At 42.7% G+C, this 26,447-nt stretch overlaps 1 protein-coding gene across 1 annotated transcript in view; it reads right to left on the bottom strand.

Moving 5' to 3' along the window:
- Atp13a5 (ATPase 13A5) overlaps positions 1–26,447 on the bottom strand; it is a 139,620-nt gene that overhangs the window by 76,933 nt on the left and 36,240 nt on the right. The window contains 6 exon segments of the mRNA NM_001191657.1: positions 2,704–2,892; positions 4,516–4,673; positions 9,549–9,719; positions 15,404–15,532; positions 16,659–16,731; positions 21,966–22,100. Coding sequence (NP_001178586.1) covers positions 2,704–2,892; positions 4,516–4,673; positions 9,549–9,719; positions 15,404–15,532; positions 16,659–16,731; positions 21,966–22,100 — 855 coding nt within the window.

Raw genomic sequence — 26,447 nt, 5'->3', positions numbered from 1 at the left:
GACAGAACTAAAGAATCTTTTTTTTTCTTGCGTTCCTTCAGTTCCCAAAGAGAGACGGCAGGCTCAGAGGAGCCATTCCTCAAGGGTGACTTTTGTAAAGGAGCAATTTGCTACATTTCTCCTGCTTTCGCTAAGGCACCAACCTCCCTGCATGTTCAGCCGCCCAAATCCCCTTGGGTTGTTCCATTTCAGAAGGAATTAGCAGCTTAATTCAAACTGAGATGTTTTCGTTGGGAGGTTACGCTTTTAAGCATCCATGTTTTGAGCATGAACACAGGGGGGTTTGGCAACAGGGTAAAAGAAACGAGACCGTGTTACTTCTCTATTTAAAAATAACCACATGACAAAAATAACCTCAGATAGAAAGAAAATGAAATTTTAATTAGCGTTCTAAAGAGAATAGAACAGCAAAGGAAAAACCTTTATCATAATGTTCAAGCCTGAGCTCAAGCTCAAGCTGAATTGAATAGAGAAATCTGTCTTACAGATGTGTGTGTGTGTGTGTGTGTGTGTGTGTGAGAGAGAGAGAGAGAGAGAGAGAGAGAGAGAGAGAGAGAGAGAGAGGTGCATACTATAGAAACAAATACACTCAGCAGACCAGTGACATAAAACTGGTTGGAAATTAATTCTGGGGTATTCTAATTCCACATTGTGTTGATAACAGTAATGTAAAACTAGAAAAAAAAACAAACTTAAAGATACAGCCCAAGCTTTTTATTGAAATAGTGCTGGAGACACTTAGTTCTGAACTCAGGGTTAGTGACCTCATTTTGCTATGCCCCATCAGGTGTTCTAGCTGCATGCTACCACACTTTAAGGGATTCGACTAAGTGGGTGGACAGGTAGCCCCTCAGGCCATCGAGCAGAGGATGGCAGGAGGATGCAGAGGAAAGTGTCACACAGGAAGTAAAATAACAGCCTCTTGGGGAGACATTATATAAGGGGCACCGTTTATAAATCACCCTCCTGTAGTCAAGATGCTTCCAAGGCTGTTGGGTGCGTAAGAAGAGATTCTATAGGAAAACGGGCAAGGAGCTAAAATCTGACTGTGAGGCTAAAGTCAGACCATTGCTCAGCTAAAACTCCAGTTCCTGTCTCGTGGAGAAGGAGAACCTTTGGCCAAATGTGGGGGCAGGGAGGAAGAGGGGGAGGGGAGGGGAGGGGGAAGGGGAGCAGGCCAGGTCTCATGCAGCATCCTCTCAGCTCTCCAGGAGTAGGACTAAAAATGGTCTTTTCGGTTGTATACAAACTGCCCATTCCTTCTCTATCTCTCCATACCCCTTTTGTTATGGTTTGAATGTTAACCCTGCCCTAGACAGTTTTTGAATGTTTTGGATGTTTGAATTTTTGGTGGCGCCATTTCAGAAGGTCGTAGAACCTTTGGGCACAGGTCCTGAAGGTTATCTAGTCTGCCTCCACTCCCCATCTGGCTCTCTGCTTCCTGTTGTGCCCCTTTGCCTGTCATATCCTTAAGGCAAAACAAATCCCTTCTCCCTTAACTTGCTGCTTGTAAGTGTTTGACCATAATAACAAGAAACTATAACAGTCTCTTCATAAAGTTCCCATAAAAAGAGCAACAAAAGAATTCTATGAAAATGTTACTAGTATGTGTTTTAAGGCCTCATGCTCTCCTTCAAGACATGGCCCCTTGCTTAGCTTGCCACACACATCAGCCCTCTAGTGTCAGTTCACTGGATAGTCCAGCTTCTAGCCTTACTCTGTGGTCTTGGGTCTATGAGATGCTTGGTTGCCTTTTTCCTTCCTGTGCTTTGACCTGACCATCTCTAAGCTCAGAGGTAAGCACCTGCTGATGCTTGCTCAACACCCCCACTAAGCACACATATCCCAGCAGGACAGTTATCTTACTACCATATTCCCTACATCTGCGGCTAGATGTTAAACGTCTTCAAAGCTAGAGTGGCTACTCATGCTGCTCTACAAGCACTGTGTACAGCATTGGTCTGCAGAGGGGGTTTGCTAAAAAGACAAACGACTAAAGTATTAATTAATTATCGGAACAAAATGAACTGAACTATCAGCCAGGCCCACTGCAGTACAGCCTGTCCAACCTGAGGCCAGAATCTAGGTGTGGAGGGGAGCTTGATGCTAGACTAATTCCTGGTTCCCATAGGTGAGTGGTGGGAATCTGTAGTCCTTGACAACAGCAGCCATCGGCCTCCAGTACATGCTCTCCCTCTGCTATCTCTCTGGACCCTGAGTACTTCCTTAGCCTGAATCCCTGACCCCTGGAAAAAGAAGAGAAGGTTGTGACAGCAATGTCAACCCTGGCTATTGTCCACTCTGTCTTTGTCATTTCAAGAAGCAGTAGATGGATGTTACTGGGGCTGCTCATGTAAGTTCCACACAAGGCACTTCTAAGACATGGAAGTCCCCCCCCCATGTTTTCGCCTGAAAAAGAGATTATTGTTGCAAGACAATGTTTCGAAACATAACACGGGCACAGAAAGTATTAAACTGTAGCAGGCAAAGGAAATTATGATAAGAATGCCACACTGCCACCCTCTGGGCCAGCAAGTTTGCTTTCTAGACTGTGACCTCATACCACCTCCCTCTGTGACCGCCTCTGGCCTCAGTTTCTCAGATGTTTAGTGGGAACAGTAAGGAAGCCATGCTCTGAGGTCCTTCCTAGTTGTGCCATGCATCAAAACCATCAACTCCCAACCTGGTAAGTTTGGAACTCACTTTGTCGAAGCACACGAGGTTGATCTGGCCGCACATATTGATTCTCTGTGGGGAGATGCAGAAAATCTTCTTCTTCTTCAGCCTCTTCTGGGCATACACATTGCCGATGGTCAGGGCAGCTGGGAGCACAGGAGGGACAGTGGCAGTGAGGAGGATCAGAGCCATGGTTACAGTTTCTCTCGGAGGAACCTGGAGAGAGGAGAGGATACACATGGGTTAGCACAGCAGAGCAAGACATCACGCTTCCTCCGCTGCCTGCTTTCTCCCAGAGGCCTTCTACAACACTTGGCAAGCCTAGACCTTATAGGATTCCTGATGAGTTGACTTTCTTTGTGGGATTGTGTGGTCTCTGGGCTATCCCTAAAGCATACATACACGGTCCCTATTGTCCAACAAAGGAGACCTTTTTACCCCTACTCCACGTCTCCCTGACCTTCTCTGACTCAGTTTCCCTCGTAAATACCCATCTATCCTCTGTTCATAATATCTCCATACCATCTGAACTCACACAGGCAGGTCTTAGATCGTAATTGTTGACTATGAAACTTGACATTAGTTTTTAAATTTCTCTGCCTCACATACCTGCAAATATCTGTGGCATATGAGCTGTGTAAGAGCTTTGAATCCTTGTTTGTCTCAAAGTCCAAAGTCCAGCTCACTGTCTGGGGCAGAGCTATACTTGCTACATCGATGGACAGAATAATGACCTGACAAACGGTAGAACCAAAGTTGCCAGGATCACAGCATCCCAGTGTGGTCTTGGCTCTGGGAGGCCTGTACTAAAATTAGATTCTTTTCCTGTGGCAGACATGTGTCTGCACCAGATGCATTATTTACCTGATTCCTACAACCGCTGCTTTCTCTAGCTACTCACACGATGAGTTTTGATCCTGCAGACTCAAACTTGCCTAATCCTGGACCAGTGCAGACAGTGGCTACCACAGGGCCAAGGTTTCTGACCCGCAAGGTGTCAGATTGGTGTGGATTGCATGTTGAGCTGTGTCCAGGAAACCTTCACTCCAGGCTGTGCCAAGGCGTACTTTGCTTTTCTGATAGGTACTTCTGCTCTCCGGGTCACCACACTGCATGACAGTCTGGCTCCAACAGCCTTGACACAGTTCTCCTAGTTCTGCTAGTGACAAACGCACTGGACTCCTTAGGGCTACCTCCCTGCAGCCTTATGCCAGTTGGAAATTATTGTTCAGAGATTCAATTTTCCCAGGAGCATTGACTAGAAATTCTAGGGATTATGTCATTATCCATCAATATTCAGGTCCCTTGCACATTTGCAAACACCCAACATTCGTTGGTAATACCAGTCTGGACCATGCTCAGCTTTATACCCATGCTTTACTTATACTTTCTTCTTCTTGACCGTTCATAGGTAGGATCCCAGAACATCTTGAAGGCCACAGGAATGCACAGTATAACAGACTCTCAGGACCAGAAAAGCTCTCAGAGGTTACAAATGACAGTCACTTCCTCCCTGGCTACCAATGAAGAGAAGCACTCCCATGAATATATATATTCATGTGAGTGTGCATGTGTGTATGAGAGTGAGTGTATATTTATGGGAATGAAACCAGAGCCTTGTACATGCAAGGCAGCCACTCTACCACCAAGATAGCTGCATTTCCAGCCAAGTCTTTTCTTGCTGAATGCAGGCATAGAAGATTTCTCCAACCTAAGAAAGTTCCTTTGGACAGCATTGATTCAGAGAATTATTGAATATACAGTCAATATTATCTAACCCTCTGGAGTTAGGTCAAGTTCTTGAAACTATGATTGACAAGACTTACTCTCAGAACTTACTTCATGGTACAAATAGACACCTAGGGCATAGAAAAATCCCACAACACCAATGCAGGCCAGGAACACCATGAACTTGAAGGCATCATTATACAGTTTGAAGTTCAGAGGTCGGGGATAGAGGATGGATCTCACTAAGTCTCCTTTTGCTGTATTATAACCTGGGAAGATAACCACAGAAGGAGAGAGTCTCAGCTTCTTTCAGAACCATTGAAATCCGACAGTGGCTGAGCCACCAGAGTCTGAGATGGAACTAGCCTCACTCTCACCCAACAGTATGTTTGCCTTCCTTGTCAAAACTCATGGAGAGCAATCAGTTGCATTCACTCAACACCATTTAATTCCTCTTGTTCTTGGAGGCAATGCTTCAGTGGTCCCCACAGTACAACCATCCATTCATCTACAGAGTGAAGAAAGTAGACTTGGCTGCTGCAAACTGTGACCAGAGGAAATGAGATGCCAAGAGAAAACTCTGGGAAAGCAGGTATGTGTCGAAAACAGATACAGGTTATAAAAGAATTTAAAATTAAATAAAACAGAAGTCAATAGGCAAGTGACTTATTTAAAATATATGCGCACAGGCTTCTCATCATGACTTCATCAAACCCCAAGGCCTTCCAGGTCAAAATTTTAGGCATAATATTGAGAGTCACTTTCAACATGATATGCTTCTATCTTGACAGACTGTCTTAACTCTTCACCGGGGCCAGAAGACCCTTACACTTTATACTTTGTACTATCTTTCTAGCTTTCATATGCTTGGATAAACTCCCCCTCACTCTATCAGGCTTGGTTTCAAATGTCACCTCATTAAAAAGTGTTTCCTCAATTCCTCATCCACACTTGAAACAAAAGTAATTTATAGCCTGTAATACTGGGTCATTTAGCATGTATCATCACTCTAGTTAACTATAAGTTACCATAAGTACAACCATTGGTCTCTTATATCATATAACTTTTCTTAAAGAAACAAACATCATTAATTCATTAACTTATGTAGCATTTAGTAAATTCTCATTTCTGTTTGACTTATTGACTAAAATGATTAGCAGTTCTACACTTTGGATATGAGTCAAGTTTTTTTTTGTTTTTTGTTATTGTTGTTGTTGTTGTTGTTGTTTTAAGTATAAAGTGTGCCTTTGCCCTATTTCTTGCTTTACATGGTTTTCTCAAACATGATTTTTTGGCCTTTAGAGAATGAGACATAGTTTTCTCTAAGTTGCCATGTAAGTACCTTGGAAGTGCTCATCGAAAGGCATGGTCTCTCAACTCAGCTTCTTGATAAAGTGAATAAAGTGAAAATACTGTCTTAGTTATGGTTTTATTGCTGTGAGAAGACCAAGACAACTTTTATAAAAGAAAATTTTAATTGCGGCTGGCTTACAGTTTCAGAGGTTTAGTCCCTTATCACCATTGCTGGAAGTAAGGCAGCACGCGCAGGTAGACGTAGTTGGAGACATAGCTGGGGGAGCCAAGGGTTTTACATCTTGATCCAAAGGCAGCCAGGAGGAAACTATTCCACACTGCACAGAGCTTGAGCACTTGGAGGCTTCAAAGCTCACCCCACAGTGACACATTTCTTCCAACAAGGTCACACCTCCTAATAGTAGTACCACTTCCCTTGGACCAAGCATATTAAAACCACCACATTCCACTCCCTGGCCTAGGATTGTAGCCATAACATAATGCAAAATGCATTTAGTCCAACTTCAAAAGTCTCCATAGTCTATCACAGTCTCAGTAATGTTTAAGAATTTACAGTTCAAAGATTCATGCAATCTCTTAACTGTAGTTGCCTATAAAATCCAAATAAAAAAAGCAGATCACATACTTCGAACATCACAGGAATATGCTACCATTCTAAAACATCATAGTGAGAAAGTCCTAGTTCAAAGCAAGACCAAAGCCCAGCTATGCAAACTCCAAACTCCGTTTCTCCATGTCTAATTTCTAACTCCTCTCAGCTTTGTTGGCTGCAAACACAGTTTTTTCCCTTGCCTGCTTCCACTCCCTGTTAGCAGCTTTTCTCAATTGGTATCCCACAGCTCTGGCATCTCTAACCTCTTGAGGTCTCCAAGGCAATCCAGGCTTCACTTTCACAGCTTCTGTTGCTGCTGTTCTTGGTAGTCCTCCATGATACTGGCACCTCCAAAATAATGAGGTCTTCTGCTCCACCAGGGCTGTACTTTCACCAATAGTCTCGCATAGGCTCTCTTTATGGTGCCCAGCTTCAACTTCTTTATATGACCCCTTCATTCCTAGACCTTCCACTGACACTAAATACCTCCCCCCCCCCCAATGGCATCTCCTGGATTCACACAGTGCCAAAACTCAGCCGATCTCCAAGACCCTTTCATGCCTTCAAAAACAATACCACCTGAATGACTCTTACACATTACCAAGTCTGGCCGCCATCACAAGGTACAACCTTAGCTGACTTACACAATGTCCTTTCTGGGCCTCCATGTAGGGATACTCCTGCTAGACTCCTGGCTTCCGCAGCTTTCCTTAGTCTCAGTGGAATATTCTATTCTTGATTCTAAAGCCAGAACCATGTGACCGAAGCTGCCAAGTTCTGCTGTTTTCTGGGATAGGAACATGTCTCCTTGTTCAATTACATCTTCACCAGCTTTCTGCCTTCAATAGTTTCCTTTACTACATAAGCTTGGCTGTCATAGAACTTACTCTGAAGACTCACCTTGAACTCAGAGATCTGCATGCCTCTGTCTCCTGAGCACTAGAATTAAAGCCATGTACAACCATGGCTGGACTTAAATGTTTCTTTGCCTGGGACTTGCTCTCTACCAGGTTGGCCTTAAACTCAGAGATCTGATTTCCTCTGTCTTTTAGGGTTAAAAGTGTATACCGCCATTCCTGTAACTAAGCTTTTCTTTAATTTCTTTTCACAAGACCTTTATAAGTTCTGGATAGTAATTCATTCCAAATAAAGTCAAGTTGGCAACCAAGAAGGGACATCCCAATCCATCCATTGTCAATCTGACACACAATGATATCTCCTTATATCTGAATAAAATAATAACTAGGTCATACTAATGCCTAACATGATACAACTATCTCTTGTTCAACTGCAAGCACATAAACAATAAGCTTAGCTGGGTGGGATCTTGCCCTTAGGTCACCACTCCCTTAATTCCACTTAATATCCTTAAACACAGAATTTAGCTTCATTCTACTTCCTGGTGCCCATTTAATCCTTAAACCATACATTTTGTACTATTCCTTTCTAAGCTAATAAGCTTAATCAAAACACTCTTCATAAGAGTGACCCACATGATATAGTCTGTACTAGGCAGTTTTGAGATTTCCTTTGTCAGTGCAATTCATTTAAATCTGCTCTCCTTAGCATCAGGCAGACTCTTCAGCCAAGGGCAAAAAGAAGCCACATTCTTCACCAAAACATCACAAGAATGATCTCTAGGTAACATACTAAAACTCTTCTCCTCTAAAACCTCTTGAGCTAGGCCCTCCAGTGTCTTCCATATTCCTACTAGGATAGCCCATTAAGTCCCATTTAAAGCATTCCACTGTTTTCCAAATCCAAAGTCCCCAAATTCACATTCCTCCAAACAAAAACATGGTCAGGCCTATCACAGCAATACCACAGTCCATGGTACCAACTTGTGTCTTAGGTTTTCGTTGCTGTAAAGAGATACCATGACTAAGGTGACTTTTATAAAGGCAAACATTTAATTTGAGCTGGCTTATAGTTTCGGATGATTAGCCCATTATTATCAAGGTGGGAAGCAAGGCAACATGCAGGCAGACACAGTGCTAGAGGATCCAAGTGTTCTACATCTTGATATGAAGGCAGCCAGGAGGAGAATGTTCCATGCTGGGCGAAACTTAAGCACTAGGAGACCTCAAAGCCCACCCACAAAGTGATAAACTTCCTGCAGTCACACCTGAATCGCATCTGAATCACACCCCCTAATACTGCCACTTCCCATGGGCAAAGCACTCAAACACATGAGTATATGGAGGCCAAACCTATTCTAACCACCACGATTGCTTTATAGGACTTTAAAACTTGGCTTATGTTTGGACACCTGGCTGAGGGATGCTCTAAAGTCTACTAACTTGTTTTAACATAGAAGTCATCTTTTAAAAAAAAATGAAAACAGTTTTCAGCTAGCATAACTTGAATTCACTAAATTAAACTAAACTAAAGCATATTATCAAAAAGCAATGTTTGGTTTTGCCTATGGATTTGTGCAGCAGCACAAACACAAACAGCCTGGACTGGGTCATGGGAAGCCTTGGTCATGTGAGGTCATATTGAAAATGAAAATGAATGTGGTTATGAAAAAACATTCTGAGCATGGTATGAATGTACTACTGCAAACTGGGCTAAGAAAATGTGTCTGTGGTGACAGACTGAGTAACAGTTTAGAGAGAGATTAAGCAAAAACTGAAAGGAAACAGTCAGAAGAATGTTTCTGGTATGATAGTGTAGATGGGAAATGAGGAGGCTTGCATAAATGACAGCCATGACAGTGAAGGCAAACGGCCTTGACTCAGCAGATGATAACAGAGTCCTCACATTCAATGTCTATTTGTTCCGAGAGAAAGGGAAGTATCAAAGATTACACTAACAGCTGGGCTGGATGGTGGTGCTGTTCACAGAGGGGCAGTGCAACACAGTGAGTTCATGTCTAGACCTTTGACCCTGAAGTGTGTGCAGAGCAGCCTGGTGGTGGTATCCAGCAAGCAACCTTTGGAAATGAAAAGAGATCTTTCCTGATTGTTGTGGCTGACATTGCTTTGTGAGGAAACATTGAGGGGGAAAAAAAGACGCCTACAGCCACTACCCTTTAGGGAAGTCCCCAACATTTCTTCATGTATTTCATCACGTATAAGGGTTTAACAGTGAAATGTTCAATTTTAAGTGATGGCGACTTAGAATCACTTGCTATTCCCAGAATAAGAAAAACTCCAAAATTCTAAACAAAGTTGCCCGCCTCCAATTCTCCCCACCTCCAGCATAGCTTATGTTTACAAAAGTTGGATCAACTCACCTGTCTGCAGAACCACGGCTCTAACAGGTCCCTGGCCAGATGGCTTGACCTGAATCACTTCTGTTCCGCAGAAGAGCACATGTTTCCGGTAGTCCTCCAAACTGTGTGATTTCCAGGGCATGGTGTTCTCCGTTTGGGGCAATGGTGTCTTTGTAACAGGTATACTTTCTCCTAAAGAAAGTTGCATGTTATTGAATCTGTGTAAACCCAGTTATTCAGAATGGATGAGAGCCAGTTTCAAGAAACTACACAGCCGTGAGCAAACCCGTTTTAGCACCCATCCCATGAGTCAACTGACTGGACAGGAATACCTGTAGCTCATACAACTATTCTAGTTTAAATATTTGCTTAAACATTGCTTATCACTCCTATGTGCACAATGTGTGCTGTAATGTCATGACTTACTGTGCAGTTTAATTCTCACCTAACCATGTTCTAACTATCGATCACCTAGCACTTTCCAAAAGCTGTAAACATGTGCTTGCTTATTTCGATTTGCCTTTCATTTGATCCTTTATCCATACATCCACACATGTTCCTGTTTGTTCCACAAATACCTTAAAGTGCTAATTCTGTGCCATAAAGTGCTAGGTGCCAGGAATATAATGATAAATAGGAGACAAAGCTCTGTCCCCAATCATAGTCCTCGTACACATTTTCCAGGTGACTCCTAACAAAGCCACCATTCCGTGTGTGTCCTAGTTAGTGTTTAAACTGCTATGACAAAATACCAACCAAAGTGCAAGTTGGGAAGGAAAGTGTTTATTTGGCTTGTACTTTGCTACTGTAGCTCATCGCTGAAGGAAGTCAGGACAGGAATTCAAACAGATCAGGAAACTGGAGGCAGGAGCTGATGTAGAGACTGTGGAAGGAGTGTGGCTTACTGGTTTGATCTTCATGGCTTGCTCAACCTGCTTTCTTAAAAATGTATTTATTTATTTTATGTATACAAGTACACGGTAGCTGTCTTCGGACACACAAGAAGAGGGCGTCTGATCCCATTACAGATGGTTGTGAGACCTATAGAAGGGCAGTCAGTGCTCTTAACCACTGAGTCATCTCTCCAGCCCTCAACCTGCTCTCTTATAGAACTCAGGACCACCAGTCCAGGGATGGCCCCACCCACAACGAGCTGCGCCTTCTGACATCAATCACAAATTAAGAAAATGACCTACAGGCTTGCCTTTAACCCAAAATTTTGGAAACATTTTCTTAACAAATTGTCCCTCCGCTCTGTTGACTTTAGCATGTGTCAAGTTGATGTAAAACTATAGAGCATACCATTTATTCCATGTTCTGTGAAAAATATTTCTTTCCCCTTGCCGTTACAAAACAAAGCCCAGACTCTGTTGCTAGATTCCCAAAGCACAGCAGAGCTCCAGTGGCCTCCCAAGCTAATCCCTGTATAAGCTTCAGCTGAGCAAAACCCTTACCAATCCTTCAGTCAACACCTTAATGCTTCCTGGTCTAGGCTACTACAGTCTTTGTCCCCTTCTCAAGGAAGGTGACATTCTGCAAGACAGAATATTGAAGGTGCAAAGAAAACAAGATAGAAGTTCAAAAGGAAATATTTCACAGACCTAAATTAATTAATTAATTAATATCATCCAGAACGCTTACTAGTTTCCATAGGTAAAACATCCTAGGACTAGTGTAAAATTCCATCAGTCTTTTGTTGTGTCCAATTAGCAAAATAATATACTATCTTTCTAATTTAGAAATGGCATTATATTGATTACAGTTACATTTCTTTATTATGTCTCTAGGTAATAATGGAGGGCAAGAACGTTGCAATATAGAAATTTTTATACTCCTCACTTCATTCTAAGACACATAATCGGTCCAAATATGTGTTCTCTGCTAAACATGTGTCTGAGTTAAATAAAAGGAAATACTTAGTTTATTTTATTACTGTTCTTTCAAAGCCAGTTTTCTAGCATGGAGTATGTTTACAAAGTGAGGTTTAAGAAGCTATGACATTGTTTATTGCAACCCTAAATATTCTTTAGTAAATTCCTTAAGCTGAGAACTGTCCCCACTCCATTTTCTTTAAAATAGTTATGATGTCCCTCCACTGTGTTGATTTACCAATTGCATTCTGAATGAGTCTATAGAAGAGACAGAACCCTTTGGCAAGCCTCCAAATAATTCTGCCATGCTGTCTTTGAAGCCAGACCCTCTAATAGGTAGATACTTACGGATTATTTCATGACAAAACAAATTAATCCAGAGTATGGCTTTGGTTGATATGATAATAGCAACTAGTTTCCTTTTATATCCCCAGTGACACTGGAGTCAGAGAGGAGGTGACCAGATAAAGTCACGTCCAGATATGCTCAGGTAGATAAATTTACACAGAACTAACACTATTCATATATTCTTAAGAATCACAGTGTGGGCCTTTCTGGAGAGTCCAAAAGGAGATGGATTCACCTGAAACGAATTAGTGTGGGAGGAGGTAGGAGTACATGTCAGAAGGAAGTAGTTTGGTTGTGCACTCTCTATTACAGAGTGGGTGACAGGGACCTTGAGACCTCTGCGTCTATCAAATAGAAATTCTCCCATGTCCCCACGGAGCTGGATGCCACTTCAGGCTGACAGCGTTTGAAATGCCATGTTCTTGTTTATTGCATCGCTGGGACCATTTGACAGAAGATGATCTGCCAGAGGAGCACTGTTTTCCTGTGTCGGGCTGATCCCAGTACAGTGCCTGGCACACAACAGGCATTTCAGAACGTGCATCAAGTAAACAGCTAAACAAGCAAGAGAAAGGAGGAACGAGAAGAAGGGAGGGAAAACGAAAGAAAGAGGAGAGAAATAGTTCTGATCTACCCGTTGCTTGCAAGGTTGTATGGCAGATATCATGAGATACTCATGAGTTCATGAGTAGAGGGGGCAGGAAGAACGCCATCATCTCTCCCATGAGCATCCCTAAGAGAAGGAAAAGGCTAGAAGCATAGTTTCTGAGTAGGCAATGCCTTGGCTTCGGTGGTTTCCTTATGAAGCGGTTGTTAGGAATATATGTCATTTATGATTTTCCTACATTCCATTTGCTCCAGAAACCTTCTTGGCCTCTCTCACTGCTGTGGCCCCCGTAGATTTTTCTGCTAATAAACTGGTGAAATGAGGGCATGAACAGCCAAACAAATGCACCCGGGGCTCAGGGGCACTACTCTGATTCTGTGTGCGTATTGCCAAATTATTTCTCCTCTCCTGGCCTCGTATTCACCCACCTCGGAAGGGCTGCAGAGTCAATGGAGTGGTGTACGAAATATCACTATAAAACAGCACACACTAGACCTAAGAAAATGGTTAGACATTCATGGATTCTACCCCTCTCTCCTCTATCACATGCCCTTTCGTGTCATGCCTGCTCCCTCTAGGGGGAAGCAGGGTCTTTGAAGGAGGTTGTTACCGCAAGAAAGGAGGCACAAAGCACAGGGACATTGGAAACTGACCTCTTAATATCATTTGTAATCATGGATTCTATGGACTTCTGGACAGTTCAACAACAACAACAACAACAAAAACAAAAACAACAACAAAAACCTTCTCTTCTCCAGGACATCTCTGACCTTCATTTTCATACAAATTATCAGTCCTGGAAAGGAGGAAGAGGATCCAAAGGTGTCTCATATACCACATGTCCCTAAGAATAGGGACCTGCACCTCAGGAGGCTATGAGAACACTTAAAATGATATGGAAACTAGGTGACAGGTCCCAAACAGCCTCTGAGACATGGGGGAGACCACAACCACAAGAAGACCTGTGTTTAGACCTGATCCCATCCTGATGTCCTGTAGGACTTGAGTGATGACCGAAGCCAAGAGTAGAGCCATCAGTTGATGACTTCACTGAGTTGCATCAAAACACCAAAGGGAATTAGAAGGTAAGTTCGGCTTCTCCCATGGCAGTGACAGTTGAAGAGAAAACCGTGCCAGTGAGCGGGTGCTGTGGGAGGAAACAGCTGCACAGACTGAGGGGTGACGGGGACAAAATGGTGACAACAGCTTTCCCACATTAGACTCATCTTCTGCACTCAAGTGACACTCGGTGTTTAGGAGCAAATGCCACCTCCAGTTCTCGACTCCATCGTCAATCACTGAGCAGCCCTGCTCTACGTTCAGCTCGGCTCCCTCATTTCTAAGTCAGTATTTTAACAGCTCCTAGACTGAGTTGTTTGATGTTTGATGATGAAGTGAGTTTATGGAATATGTTACTGTTTGGATACTGGGTGTGTTTACATCCTGTTTTTACATAAATAAAATGTCTGTCTTCAAAGAGTGAGTTTGCAAATGGAAAGTACATGCATCTGAGTTGTATTTGTGGACTCATACCTTAACACTGACCATATTTCAGCCAGGAATCTGAGTCTAAGATTATGGTGGCTTTGTCTGGGTCCTTTTCACAGTATGTGTGCTAGTGGGGCCCATATCCACTAAGAAATAAAATATTTTTGGGCATGCTGGGGCGTATGTGTTTTTTGAAGAAACTAATAAGAAATAGTTATTTTCATATACATTTCTGTCTCACTGGGTCTGACTCTAAACTGGATTGTCTACTTTTTTTTAGCACTCAGGATATTCGGATGTTGCTGCTAGTAAATGTAAGTAAGAAAGGCCCATTGACATCCAAGGACATTTTGCATCACTTTTCATTCTCTGGAACATTCTGGCTTGTCCTGAGACCCAAGAAAAGTCCTGTGGATCATGAAAGGGAAGAGGCAGGTGGGAGGCCCAAACCATCCTGCCTTCCCTGCCTCTGATGTCCCCATGTCATGCTCTCTGTTGCCCAGTGAGAGAAGCAGAGTACCAGCACACTCAGGCTGTAGAGACACACAGGGCAGAGGCCAGCCAATGGCTTTTATAGCTTGAGGCTTACACATTGGGTCCTATGGCAACACTCAAAGTGCAAACCCTCATCACCACCATCACGAGGCAGTGGACTTCAGCACATTAAAGGGGACAGTTTGTAATTATACCAAACGTATTTTGGCTTGCTACATTTTGTCCCAATTTTGCATTAAGTAGACCCAGTTGTAAATGTAAGATCCGCCTATGTTGAACCATTTAGGAGCAGACAATGGATTTCTGCTTCAATGGGGTCATGGTCAAGGTTTATGTGCACTTCTTTCTTCGTGTCTTTGTACCATATGGAAACAGGAAAGTTTAATAATTGGTCAGCACAAAGGACAAATAGCTCTCAGAGTCATGCTTCTGAATAGTCTCTCTCATTATAATGTGCTATTCTACACCGTTTTGTCCTTGACTAACGACCAATTGTATAAATAACATCTTCCTGCTTATGCGATTACAAGATTTCAAACACTGTAGGTGAACACTTGGAGTCACCTGAGCCGTGAGATGAGATCAACAGAGGCTGTAACTCTGAAGACCAGCAGCGCCCTGTCATCTGTGCTGAGGCTCCCTGGGACTTTCCAGTGCATAGTTCCCACCTATAGAGCACATAGCAGATCTCTCCACACTTCTGTTCGCAACCTGATGGATTTTTAGGCTGTGCTATCTTTGCAAACAGATAGAATCAGTCCCTGATTTATGAAGATATTGTTTCCGCCTGTTCACCTGCCCAAGCCTTCTACTCACTCCTTCATATCATCGATACTCAGTAAGAAATCCCAAGGGATAGCAAATGTCTCTTCTGGTTTCTTTTTGTGGCTTAACCAGTGTTGTCTGCTTGTGTGTTTGTTCCGTGTCTTTGACTAAAAGGCAGAGTGGATCTCCCTTAGTTACTTCTTTTCCTAGTGAAGGTCATAGTCCCAGCCAGAGAGAGATAGTTGATCTGATTTGCTTGGCCTGGTAGGTAAGGAAGAGGATGCTAGGTTAAAATGGCCTACCTGTGAGCATTCCTTCATTCACCACACAACTCCCATCAATCAATACAGCATCACAGGGCAATGAAATTTTCCCTGGAAGAATGAGAATATCTCCCGGAACCAGGAGACGGGACTCCAGCTCCTGCAGACCTACATGAAAGCAAAAAGTTCCATGACTGTCTCGGCCTTTACTTCTTTTCCCTTAAGAATTAAAATAACTTAGAACTCTTACCTGTTTATTTCCAGTTGGGCAAGACCTACCCTACCTGTTCACCTGTCTGGGGCCCCTTTCTAGTCAACTGAAAAATTACAAGGAAATTAGAATCAGGGGCCTAGTGAAGGATGAGGAACAACAAGTTCCTGTTTGGAACCTGATTCCCAGACAGGCTCTGTGTAAAGTAAATTTTAGAGCATTGGTCAAGAGGGAGGCGCCCCCTGGCTGCCACGTGCTCTATCTGGTCACTGCAACCATGTGAGTGCTTTTAGGCTACATTAGAACTGTCCAGAGATCATCTGCTGCTCTTGTGAAAGCTCTTTCTTTGTCCCAAATACGATACTGTGGCCACTCCACCCTGAACAAACTCAGTGCAAATCCCAAGAGTTCCGTCAGCATCGAAAAGCTCCATTCAATCTAAGTTCCAGATGACAGCTTAGAAAGTTCGGTGCAGGGTCTTTGGGCTATAACCGATGGAAAAATGCTAAAAGAGTCTTTAGTTTGCACATTAACATCCAACTGCATGAAATACGTAGGGGCAGAGAGAATTTGAAGCTTAATGTAATAATGTGATAATTTAACCAAAGATCGGAAGAGGGAGAGGCAAGCCAGACCTGGGGTGGGGCAGGTATCCGGAGTCTTAGCTTCCTTCAGTCTTATGAGTTAGATGGCCTCAATTGGTTTCATTATCGGGCTAGTCCTGGGTTCAGTCAGAAAGTTTTATTTTTGATGACAATTCTATGAATAGTAGAGTCTGCTGTGCACATATGTAGCAGAGGATGGCATTGTCTGGCATCAGTAGGAGGAGAAACCCTTGGTCCTGTGAAGGCTGTATTCCCCAGGGTAGGAGAATGCCAAGGCAGTTAGGTGGGAGTGGGTGGGTGGGAGGGGCACCATCCTCAAAGAAGCAGGTGGAGGAGGTATGGGAGAGGGGGTACCAGGAAAGGGGATAACATTAGAAATGTAAATACATACACTACCCAAGGGAAAAAAAGAGAAAAAAAGAAAACCAGAGTCTGCTATGAAACAGTGGGTAGGGAGACAGTAGAACGAGCCACCTACCTTTGTCTCTTACTGTGATTGTGACCTGGACTTTGTTGTGATCCTCCACAAGCTTGTGCAGCTTAACTGATTGCTGCCAAGAGAAAGGCAAGGCTTTACCAACAGATAGCCCACATCCTGCCAACCACCTGATTGAAGCACAGTCAGTAAACCTTTAGCCTGCTGCCACAGCCAAATGTCCTGGACAAATAAGTGACTCAGCTGCCAGTTGATCTGTCTTTGGTCTTTGAGATAGTGTCTTGTTATGTAGCCCAGGCTAGCCTAGTACTCACTATGTAACCCAGGCTGGCTTCGAACTCAAAACAGTCTGCCTTCTTCAGCCTCCAACTGCTGGGATTACATATACGTGTTCCACTACATTCAGCTTCTACTTTGACTTTTGACACATCAACTCTTCTGCTAATACCCCTACCCTCCTGACATGATTTTAGGAACAATTTTTCCTGTTTATTTGATACAACTTGACTCAAAAAAATTTAAAAAAAAAGGTATACAACTACAGAGTCCAGGACACAGGTACAGGAACCAAGGTAGAAAAGGCAAACCAGAGCAGGTTATGACCTGTCTGAGTTTGTTCTGTAATGACTGTCCCCTGGGAAGAGCAGCTCCTGTAAACAGACTGGAGTCACACCTCTAGATTCAGAGTCCCCATGCTCACATAAACAAGTCTAAGCCCCCTTTGCTCATTCAAATGGGGAGATGGTAACATATGCCTTTGGAAGAGGTATCTTAAGCTTTCAGCTAATTCTTACAAAGCCCTCTGTATAAAAGAGCTATATTGAGAGCAGATGAGTGTTAGCAACCACTCAGGGAGAAGCTGCAAGGAAACCTAGGGTGAGACGGCAGCCTTGCTGAGTTATGACTTATAGATATATGTCTGTAAAGGTGGAGTAGACGAGAGGGACTCTGGAGAGGAGGGTGCAACTCCTAGGACAACCCGGGGCCAGGAAGGCAGAGAAAAGAGGGGATTCAGTCTGCACACTGCCCACAGGGACATGGTGAGGAGGAGTGTGTGAGGACTGGACCACACCAGCAACTGTGGAGCAGGCGGGCAGCTGGGAGAGGTTCTGCTTCTTTCTAGCGGATGTCAGAGAATTGGATGTCTTTAAGTAGAAGCAAGTCGAATTCCTGCTGCTGCTCTTCAAATTCAGCTTAAGCTCGGCCAAACAGAACACTTGTTTCTTTTTACAGGCTAAATTACTTTGATCTGTTCTCTTAGTGGTACAAATTTTGCCAGACTGATGGGGTACTGTGCACAACTGTGTGACTTTACCAAGAGAGAACATAATGAATTCAATATTAATATTTACACAGGGAAAAGAATGGTAATCGCATCAGTTCCCCGTGCAAAACTAAGCTTCCCAGTTTGGGTCAATAGAGTGGAAGAAAAGAAGGTGCTGTTAGCTACATTGTCATCTCTGTAAGGTTATTCCCTGGGTCTGACCTTCGAAGCAGGTATTTACACCACAGGCAACCGAGAGAGTCAGCCAAGGTTCTGCGTTAAGGATCCTCATCTCAATCGAAATTCTTGCTTCGGAGGTCTGACTCATTCCAGTAGCCAGCCATGGACAGTGCATGTGAAATGCCACCTGAGAAGTTATAGCTTCTTTGGTAAATAGAATAATAACTAATTCTTGGTAAATAGCTAACAATCTAGATATATCTGACGTTACCGTCGAGATTTAAAGTGTCATTCTGCAGATTTGTTTAACATGCTAGGGACTTAGCCCAAGCATGAAAATTTTACTGAGGAAATCCATATACTATTATAAAAGACTTAAATGTTTATATTTATAACCACTCATAATATCAAACAGCTACTACATACTAACCACTTTGTTAGACACTTAGGGAATATATATATAATATATTTTGTGATATATATACATATATATCACAAAAATTCTATCTCTAACATACATAGAAACACAGAAGGCAAAAGGCTGGGGTGGAAAATGCCAGAGTACTTTGTTACAATCATGCACTTACTAGGCATTGAGGAAGCCAATGGAACCTACATCACCTGACTCAGAGCATAGTCAGTGCTTTCTTTCATTCTCGTCATGCTTAAAATAGCTGCACTTCCTTTGCAGAGCTGTTTTTCCTTCTCAACGCCTTTCACTTATTTTCTGTTCAGCAAACTCATTGAGTCGATGGCATGATAACTTCAGCTGAAGGGGACACTAATCAACACATTTGGAAGTGGGGGAGTCTGAGTTAACAGCGCTTGACTGTAATTCTCAAACCTCATTATGCTGGGAAGCCAAATTTGTTTATCAGACTTAGCATTCTGGGGAGCCTGCCCTGTTTCCATGCCTTTGCTCGGGCTACTCCCTAGAATGTTCAGCTCAGTTTGCTACTAGCAAGCTCTCTCTAATCATGCACATGAAACACCATATAAATACGACCCCCTCTGACAAGGACCAGATCCAGGAGGAATCCGGTGCTCTGCTCTTGACTTCACACCTGTGCTGGAGCACTGATAACTTCCATGACAGCAACTTGTCCTTTCTCCCCTGGGAGGTGGGCAATTCCCTGAGTAGAAAAGGGGCCATGCATTCCTCTTTGTCCCCAGGCTCTGTCACACAGTAGACCCTCAGCAAAAGTGTATTTCATAGACCTGGAGTATTCTACATCTCCTAACAACACAGGGGAAGGCTAATGTAAGCATTCTCTTTGAGCTAATGTACTCAGAAGCTATAAGCATGGGTTTCTATGACAACCAGTCAGAGAGGAGAAGGCAAGTGCTATGATGCTTGCCATGGTTGCAAAGCTCATTGCCTGAGTTTCATCAGGCCCCCTCTGGTTTCTACAGTCCCTCATCAGTGGGACCAGGATCAGTTTCCACAGCTCATTTGCATGTAGTTGTTATTCCCCATCTGTTGCTGAATATCTGTGTTGGCTGTGGCTGGATTTTCTACAGAGAAATTGGAAGTAGGGCCCAGGGCCCATGTGCCTCAGGTCCTTGCTAGGTCATGACTGAAGGCAGAGCCAGTGGTGAGGGGGTCTAGGGGTGCTGTGCGAGCAGATGCACTGGTGAGCCTAGCTAGACTGCATGCAAATACAATTCAAAGGTTTGCATTTCTACCTGACTTGCACTCTCCTAAACTCTTAGCAAGGGACTACAGCTCAAGTGTTTCTTAGCCTCACTAAGGTAAGCTTTCACCAAACAGCATAGTTTGGGGGAGGGCAATCAGGCAGGTAGATTACCCTCTTAGCTTTCATTCAGAGAAACAATGAGCTCAGCATAAAGATTTAGCCATCCCTTTAATGCTGCTAGTGCTTCTCCCCACCAAATCTTACTATTACCTTGAAGTCCACGGGTCAGTTTTTGAAAGTCTGTAAGTATAGCTATGGGAACCTACTGTGAGCTATGAAATCATAAACACTGTTAATGGTGGAGGGCTCGGGGACAGATGTTATTGAAGGAAGCTCACTTGCTGTGGTTTTGCAAAATGCCTTACTAGTTAGGCCAGTTGGGCTTTTTCAACAAATCCCAGCCCCTAATGAGATTAGTGTCTGCTTTCTAATTCCTATTCTTCTTGACTCCTTTGTAGTACTGCTATTTAAGCTCCTGTTCTCATGTTATTTTAGGCAAAGTAATTTAGGGATTCTGTAAAGAAGGAGACATACGTTTTAATTAATTTTTGGATGTATTTAATTGTACATGTACGGCTGTTTTGCCCACATGTATACACATGTACCATTTGGGTGTCTGGTGCTTCTGGAGGTCAGAAGAGGGCACCAGATTTCCTGAACTAGAATCATAGACAGGTGAAAACCATCATGTAGGTGCTGGGAACCGAACCTGGGTCCTCTACAAGATCAGTCAGCACTCTCGACTACCTAAATCATCTGTCCAGTGGCAAACATTTAATTTGGATAAAGGGTTTAAAATACAGAAAAATAAAAAATGACCTAACTTTAAATATTGCTATGCGATATTTAAATTCCATCCAAGATTTAAAAATTCTGCCTTGCAATGTAGCTCCTTAGCAGGAAGGTAAATGACTCAAAATAGCTTCAGGAAGTATCCAAAACTGTCCCCCCCCCTTCACTAGGCCCCTCCCTGTCACAATAAGCAACAAAATATGAGAGTTATCTGTCTCCTTCAGACAGAGAGAAGTTGAGCTACAACCGAGTCCTGAAGAAGCAGAAACAAGCTGATCTGCCTGGAAGAGGTTTAGACCAACTGAGTCACTTGGAAAGGACACTCTCCACCCTTTTGAGCTGCCTGCAGGCTTCGAGGTGAGCTCCAGGTTCCCAACTCTGTGAGCTGTCAGTCATGCTTGGGTGGGCCTTGGTGATACAGCTGTCTTTGAGTAACATCTGTTCCTGTAAGGGACCCCTCACCCATATTCCTGTAAAGTGATCCCAAAGTGCACCGATCCACCAAGTTGGACTTTGGTGGTACCCAAAGTTTGGATTCTCGTGGGATTTCTATCTGGGGTTGAGTAGATGTATGTGTGTATATCCTCAGGATACATTTTGTCATGCAACACATATACAGAACAGGAAACCGGAAACCATAAAGGAAGAGAGAAATACACTTGCCTCTATATAATCTTTAGTGTATGAAAAAAACCAAAGTCAAGGGGAAAGATGGACTGAAAATGAAACTCCTCTGCACTGATGGTGGGTATAAAAAGCCCTTGAATATAAAGGAAAAATAGAATGCTCAGGAAGTAAAACTAATCTCCTTTCACTAGCAATCAGTAATGTACTTTGAAACATCAGTTTCAGACACTAAGCACCTACTGGATGAAAACTTCTACATACCAATATCCATCGCATAGTGCTGATGTGGATTTGAAGAAATCAATGGCCATGTGTGTTTCTGATAAAAAGAATTTTTTCATTTCGAGAAAATTACACAGCAGCATCTATTAACATTCAAATTATACCTATCCTTGGATCTAGCAGCCTGGATTTTGGTTGCTATGCTAAAAAAAAGGAAAAAGTGTCTTGTGTCTTAATATGTGATTCGAGTTGCTGTCCTCCTCAGTCTTAAGAGTAAGACTGTTATCAATTCATGTAGCATTCTTCACACCCGACTCATGCACAACCTCAGATAAGCACAGTCCAGGTAAGCTTCCAGTAGATGATCAAACTTTGAAAAGATGTTTAAATCTGCTTGCTATTCCCAATACCCTATTCTACAAGTATCCCCATAATGATTTGTCTGTTGCTGCCTCATGAATTGGGTGTGACACATCTATTCCAAGCTCCAGTAGAAATTCCATAGGCTTTGCTTGTTCAGCCAGAAGCTAAATATAAATGGAATCCAACCGCCATTCCAATTCTTACCTGTCTCAAGTCATACACACTCAAGACAATGGATATAACAGTCAAAATGATGATGGCCACAGAGTATTCTATGTAACCCTGAGACAGCCATAGAGTGAGGGTGAAGGCTTGGAACACGTAGAATGGATTTAAAACCTGCAGGTACAAAAATAGCATTTATATGTTGGTAGCAATCAGAATTATATCATTTCATTACAGAATGTCTTTCCAATTTTAACAACATGTGATGACCTCTGCCATTTATGAATTCACTTAGAACTCAGTTAACTTGGGCAAAGACAATGCCAAGAACATAGAATGTACTGTTAGAAATAGTTACTCTACGTTCTCAGAGCCATACTCAAAAGTTTCCTATTCTTATTCTCCCACACACACACCAAAAAATACTTCACCAATACAAAATCTAGCAATATGAGATTTATTCATATGCTGTGAGTCAGTTTCCAAGTTAAAATCCTCTGTCTTAGGGGACAATTTCTTGAGACAGGATGTAATAGGAAAGTGGAAACACAGAGTATTTTAGGATAGGATGTTTAAGGAGTAGGTGAAACAGTCATCCTTAATGACAAGGAAGTGACATTAAGACCAGAAGTAAACAACTAGGATAGCTTCAGGAAGTTCCTGAAATTGACTGGACTCACTGGACCTCTCCCTCCCTAGGAATTTATAAGCAAGAAAAACTGCTAAGAGTAAGTAAACCGAGCTTCATAGAAGATATTCTGACCAAGCTAAGCCTAGAAGAAACTGAGATCAGCCAAACTGCTTAGAAAAAAACAAAGATCAGTACCTAGAAAAGGTTCAAACCCACTGAGCCACTAGGAAATGACAATTTTAACCCTATGCAGTGTGTTCCAGGTTTTTAGATTTTGTGAGCTGTCTCCCATGCTGGGGTGGGGTGAGGGAATACTGCTCCCTTTGAACCATTTATGCACTATAAGTAACTGCTATCCCGTATTCCTGTGAGTAATCCCAATAAAACTCATCGGTTCACCAAATTAGACTTTGGTGATATGAGTGGTTTGGTCTGTTATCAGTTCCCTATCTGAGAGGAGCAGATTTTCACTCATGTCTGCCCAGCAATGGGGCCACAGAACACCATAATGGAGAATAAACATAATTCAGTCCCATTCAAAAGTCATGGGCACATCTTTCATGTTCTCACATGCTGCAGACTGAGACTGACTGTGCTGAAAACAATGAGTCTTTTACCAAGGCTTTTAAAATAATATTCTTTCTGTCACAGGTTATAGTTAGATCTTTTTAGAGGTAACAGAATCAGCACAGTTCCTTCCCTTGAGCCCAGAAAGAGCCTGGGCAGCAGTGCGTGTCACAAGGATTTATCAAATATCATCAGGGATGGTGTCACTAACTCCAAAGCTGACCAACTACAGCACGCCCAAGTGTCTCCATAGCATCTTCTGCTCTTTTACTCCCCCTATTTCCCACTCTGGTTTTCCTGGTCCCTTTGAACGATTACAGCAGAGGGCTGGGGCGCAGCTCAGTTGTAGAGTACCTATTCAGCACATGCAAGACCCTGGTCCAACCTCAGTGGCAACTAAATAAATAAATACAATAATTACAACACATAGTCTCTGACTTTGCTGCCTGCCTTTGAGACCTTTCCCCCTTCTGGGCTGCTTCATGCAGCAGATACTGTAGTCTTACTGCAACTCCATATGCCAAGGTTGGTTGAAATCCATGGGAGACCACCCCTTTCCTGAACAGAAATGGAAAAGGAGTGGATGAGGAGAGGAGAACAGACCTAGAGGAGAGGAGGGAGGGGGGAAGGAAATTTGGATATCAATCAATCAATCAATCAATCACTCAATTAAAAAGCAATCACAACATAAAGAACAAATCCTAGGAACTGACACAAGTTTCCACAACACAGAGAGACAGCAAAAACAAAAGAGCATACTAGGATGAATCATGGATTCTGTTCTCGAGGAAGTACCCTTTTTGTCCTGTTAATAAATTAGATGAAGTACTTGCTAAAACCAGGGAACCCTTTCCGAACACTACTTCCTGTAATTCTCTCTCACGCACTGAATAAAAATTCTACTTTGCTCCTAACAATGAACTGATAGCTACTTAATAAGTTAATAAGGCTACATATTAAGGGTTCCTCAAGCCTTTGGATATTATTTATAAATTTAAAAAGCTTTTGTTTCTTGGTGTTTTTATTATTCCAATCTCGACTGCTTTACTTACAAATTATAGCTCTTGAGTTCACTTGGCATAAAATGCTCTAATTATAGATTATGTACTAATGATAACATGATTCTGAGTTTGTAGAAATACAGTGGAAAATTGCTTAAATATTTCTTCAGAAGAAACAGCAGCAGCATAATTAATTTAACCCCCTTATTCAATATCCATTCCAACTAAATGTGATGTGATTTACTCCATCCCCCCACCTCTTTAATTTTTTACTAAGGATCTGGTTTATGTGGGCTAAAACATAACAGACTCCTTTCAGAGAGGATCACTGATACTTTGGAAAAGATTTTGCTGTTTTCAAATGCATTTGGGTAAGAGGTCCAGGAAGCAGCCTGTGTTCCCCTAGTCAGGGAGGCTGTGCACATGTGGGGGTGGGGCGGAGGAGTAAGTGTGAGGCAAAGCTCAGCACCCACTCCTTTTTGCTGGGAATATAACATTACTCTAAAAACTAATGCCAAAATAATAATAGCCTGGTGTATGCTCCAGAAATAGAACAATGGTAGATAATATTTCATATTGGACAGATGCAGCCAGTCTCAGAAAAAGAAAGAAAGAAAGAAAAAAGAAAGAAAGAAAGGAAGGAAGGAAGGAAGGAAGGAAGGAAGGAAGAAAGAAAGAAAGAAAGAAAGAAAGAAAGAAAGAAAGAAAGGCAGAAAGAAAGAAAGAAAACGACCATTTTTATGAGTTAGAAGGGGGCTAAAAATATGCTCAGCTGGCAGGATGGCTCAGTGGTTAAAGTGCAAGCCTGGGGAACCTGATTCAACCCTTGAAACACACATAAAGGCAGAAGGACAGATGGAGTCAAAAATGTCCTCTGAGCCCCCCACACACCAGCCTTGATACATGAACCCATGCGTGCCATCTGCATATTTCCATCTCATATACCATTCATAAACACAGATTCATACAGTAATATTTTTTAAAATAAGTTGGAATTATGGGGCACTGTATAGACTTCAAGACCAGCGGCCTGGATCAGAGATAGATAGCACCAGGTAGGATCTCAGTGCTGAAGGGAGTAGGGAGAGAAAATCTCAGACAGGAAACAAACTAGGGCTACAGTAAGAAGTAGAGGTAACATTATGCTTGCATCCCCGGTGTAAAGGCCAGAAACCAACCAGCTGAGGGTAGAGTGGGAGAGAACAGAGCCTATGGTATAACTGGGACCTATACCAAGCCCCACACAGACCAGAGGACCTGGTGAAACTTAGGGGAAAACACTGTTACCTCCTACATAGGCTTGGCTCTGACCTAATAATACACTGGGACCAGAGAGAGGCAGACACAAAGCCATCAAAGAGGTGATGCAGGCACAGAGAGTAGAAGGGGGAAATTTCCTCACTTAGTTGACTTACACAAAAGTACTAATAAAAATTTCAAAACACATGATAATATCTTTTTTAAAAAAAACTAACAAGAAGCCATACTCAAAAGGAGAGAAGAAGTAAAAATCATTTGTAAAGGACCAAACCAATACATTTCAAAAGCTCAGGGGTCACAGATGCAATGATGTGGCTCTGTGGTTTGACTGAATGCTTTTGGCCTCTCCAAAAGTATTCGTTTGTTGAAGCTCTGACCACCAGTGTGGTGGTGTTTGGAAGTGAGGCTTTGAGAGATAACTAGGGTTACACAGGTCCTGATGAGCAGGGATTAGACCTCTTCCATTAAAAGAGACACACGGTGAAGCTGGTAGTCCACAGGCCAGCATGGGCTGAGCATACAGCCCTTTGTACTTGGATTTCTACCCAGTCTATGGGATTGTGTTGTAGTATCCTGAGCAGATTAAGATACCATGGTACCACCACAATAAGAAAGCTTAAGATGGGGGTTGGGGATTTAGCTCAGTGGTAGAGCGCTTGCCTAGGAAGCACAAGGCCCTGGGTTCGATCCCCAGCTCCGAAAAAAAGAACAAAAAAAAAAAAAGCTTAAGATGACCAAAGAAACAGATTATTATAAAACATAAATCTGGCTCTCACCGAGAAGTATATTTAAACATAAAATAAGGGTTATTGGTCTGGTGAGATGGTTGGGTAGGTGAAGGAATTTGCTGCCCACTCTAAGGACCTGGGCTTGATCCCTGAGACCAACTTGGTGGAAAGAAAGAACTGGCTTCTGTCAGTTGTTCTTTGACCCCCCCCCACAGAGAGAGAGAGAGAGAGAGAGAGAGAGAGAGAGAGAGAGAGAGAGAGAGAGAGAGAGAGTCAGAGTCAGTTGTCCTCTGACACGCACACACATACACATACACACAAAACAGTGTCCTCA

Source organism: Rattus norvegicus, chromosome 11 (assembly GCF_021556685.1).
Source record: "Rattus norvegicus strain SHRSP/BbbUtx chromosome 11, alternate assembly SHRSP_T2T, whole genome shotgun sequence".
Classification (NCBI taxonomy): domain Eukaryota; kingdom Metazoa; phylum Chordata; class Mammalia; order Rodentia; family Muridae; genus Rattus; species Rattus norvegicus.
Note: the sequence above shows the minus strand (reverse complement) of the source record. Positions and strands in the feature narration are given on the sequence as shown.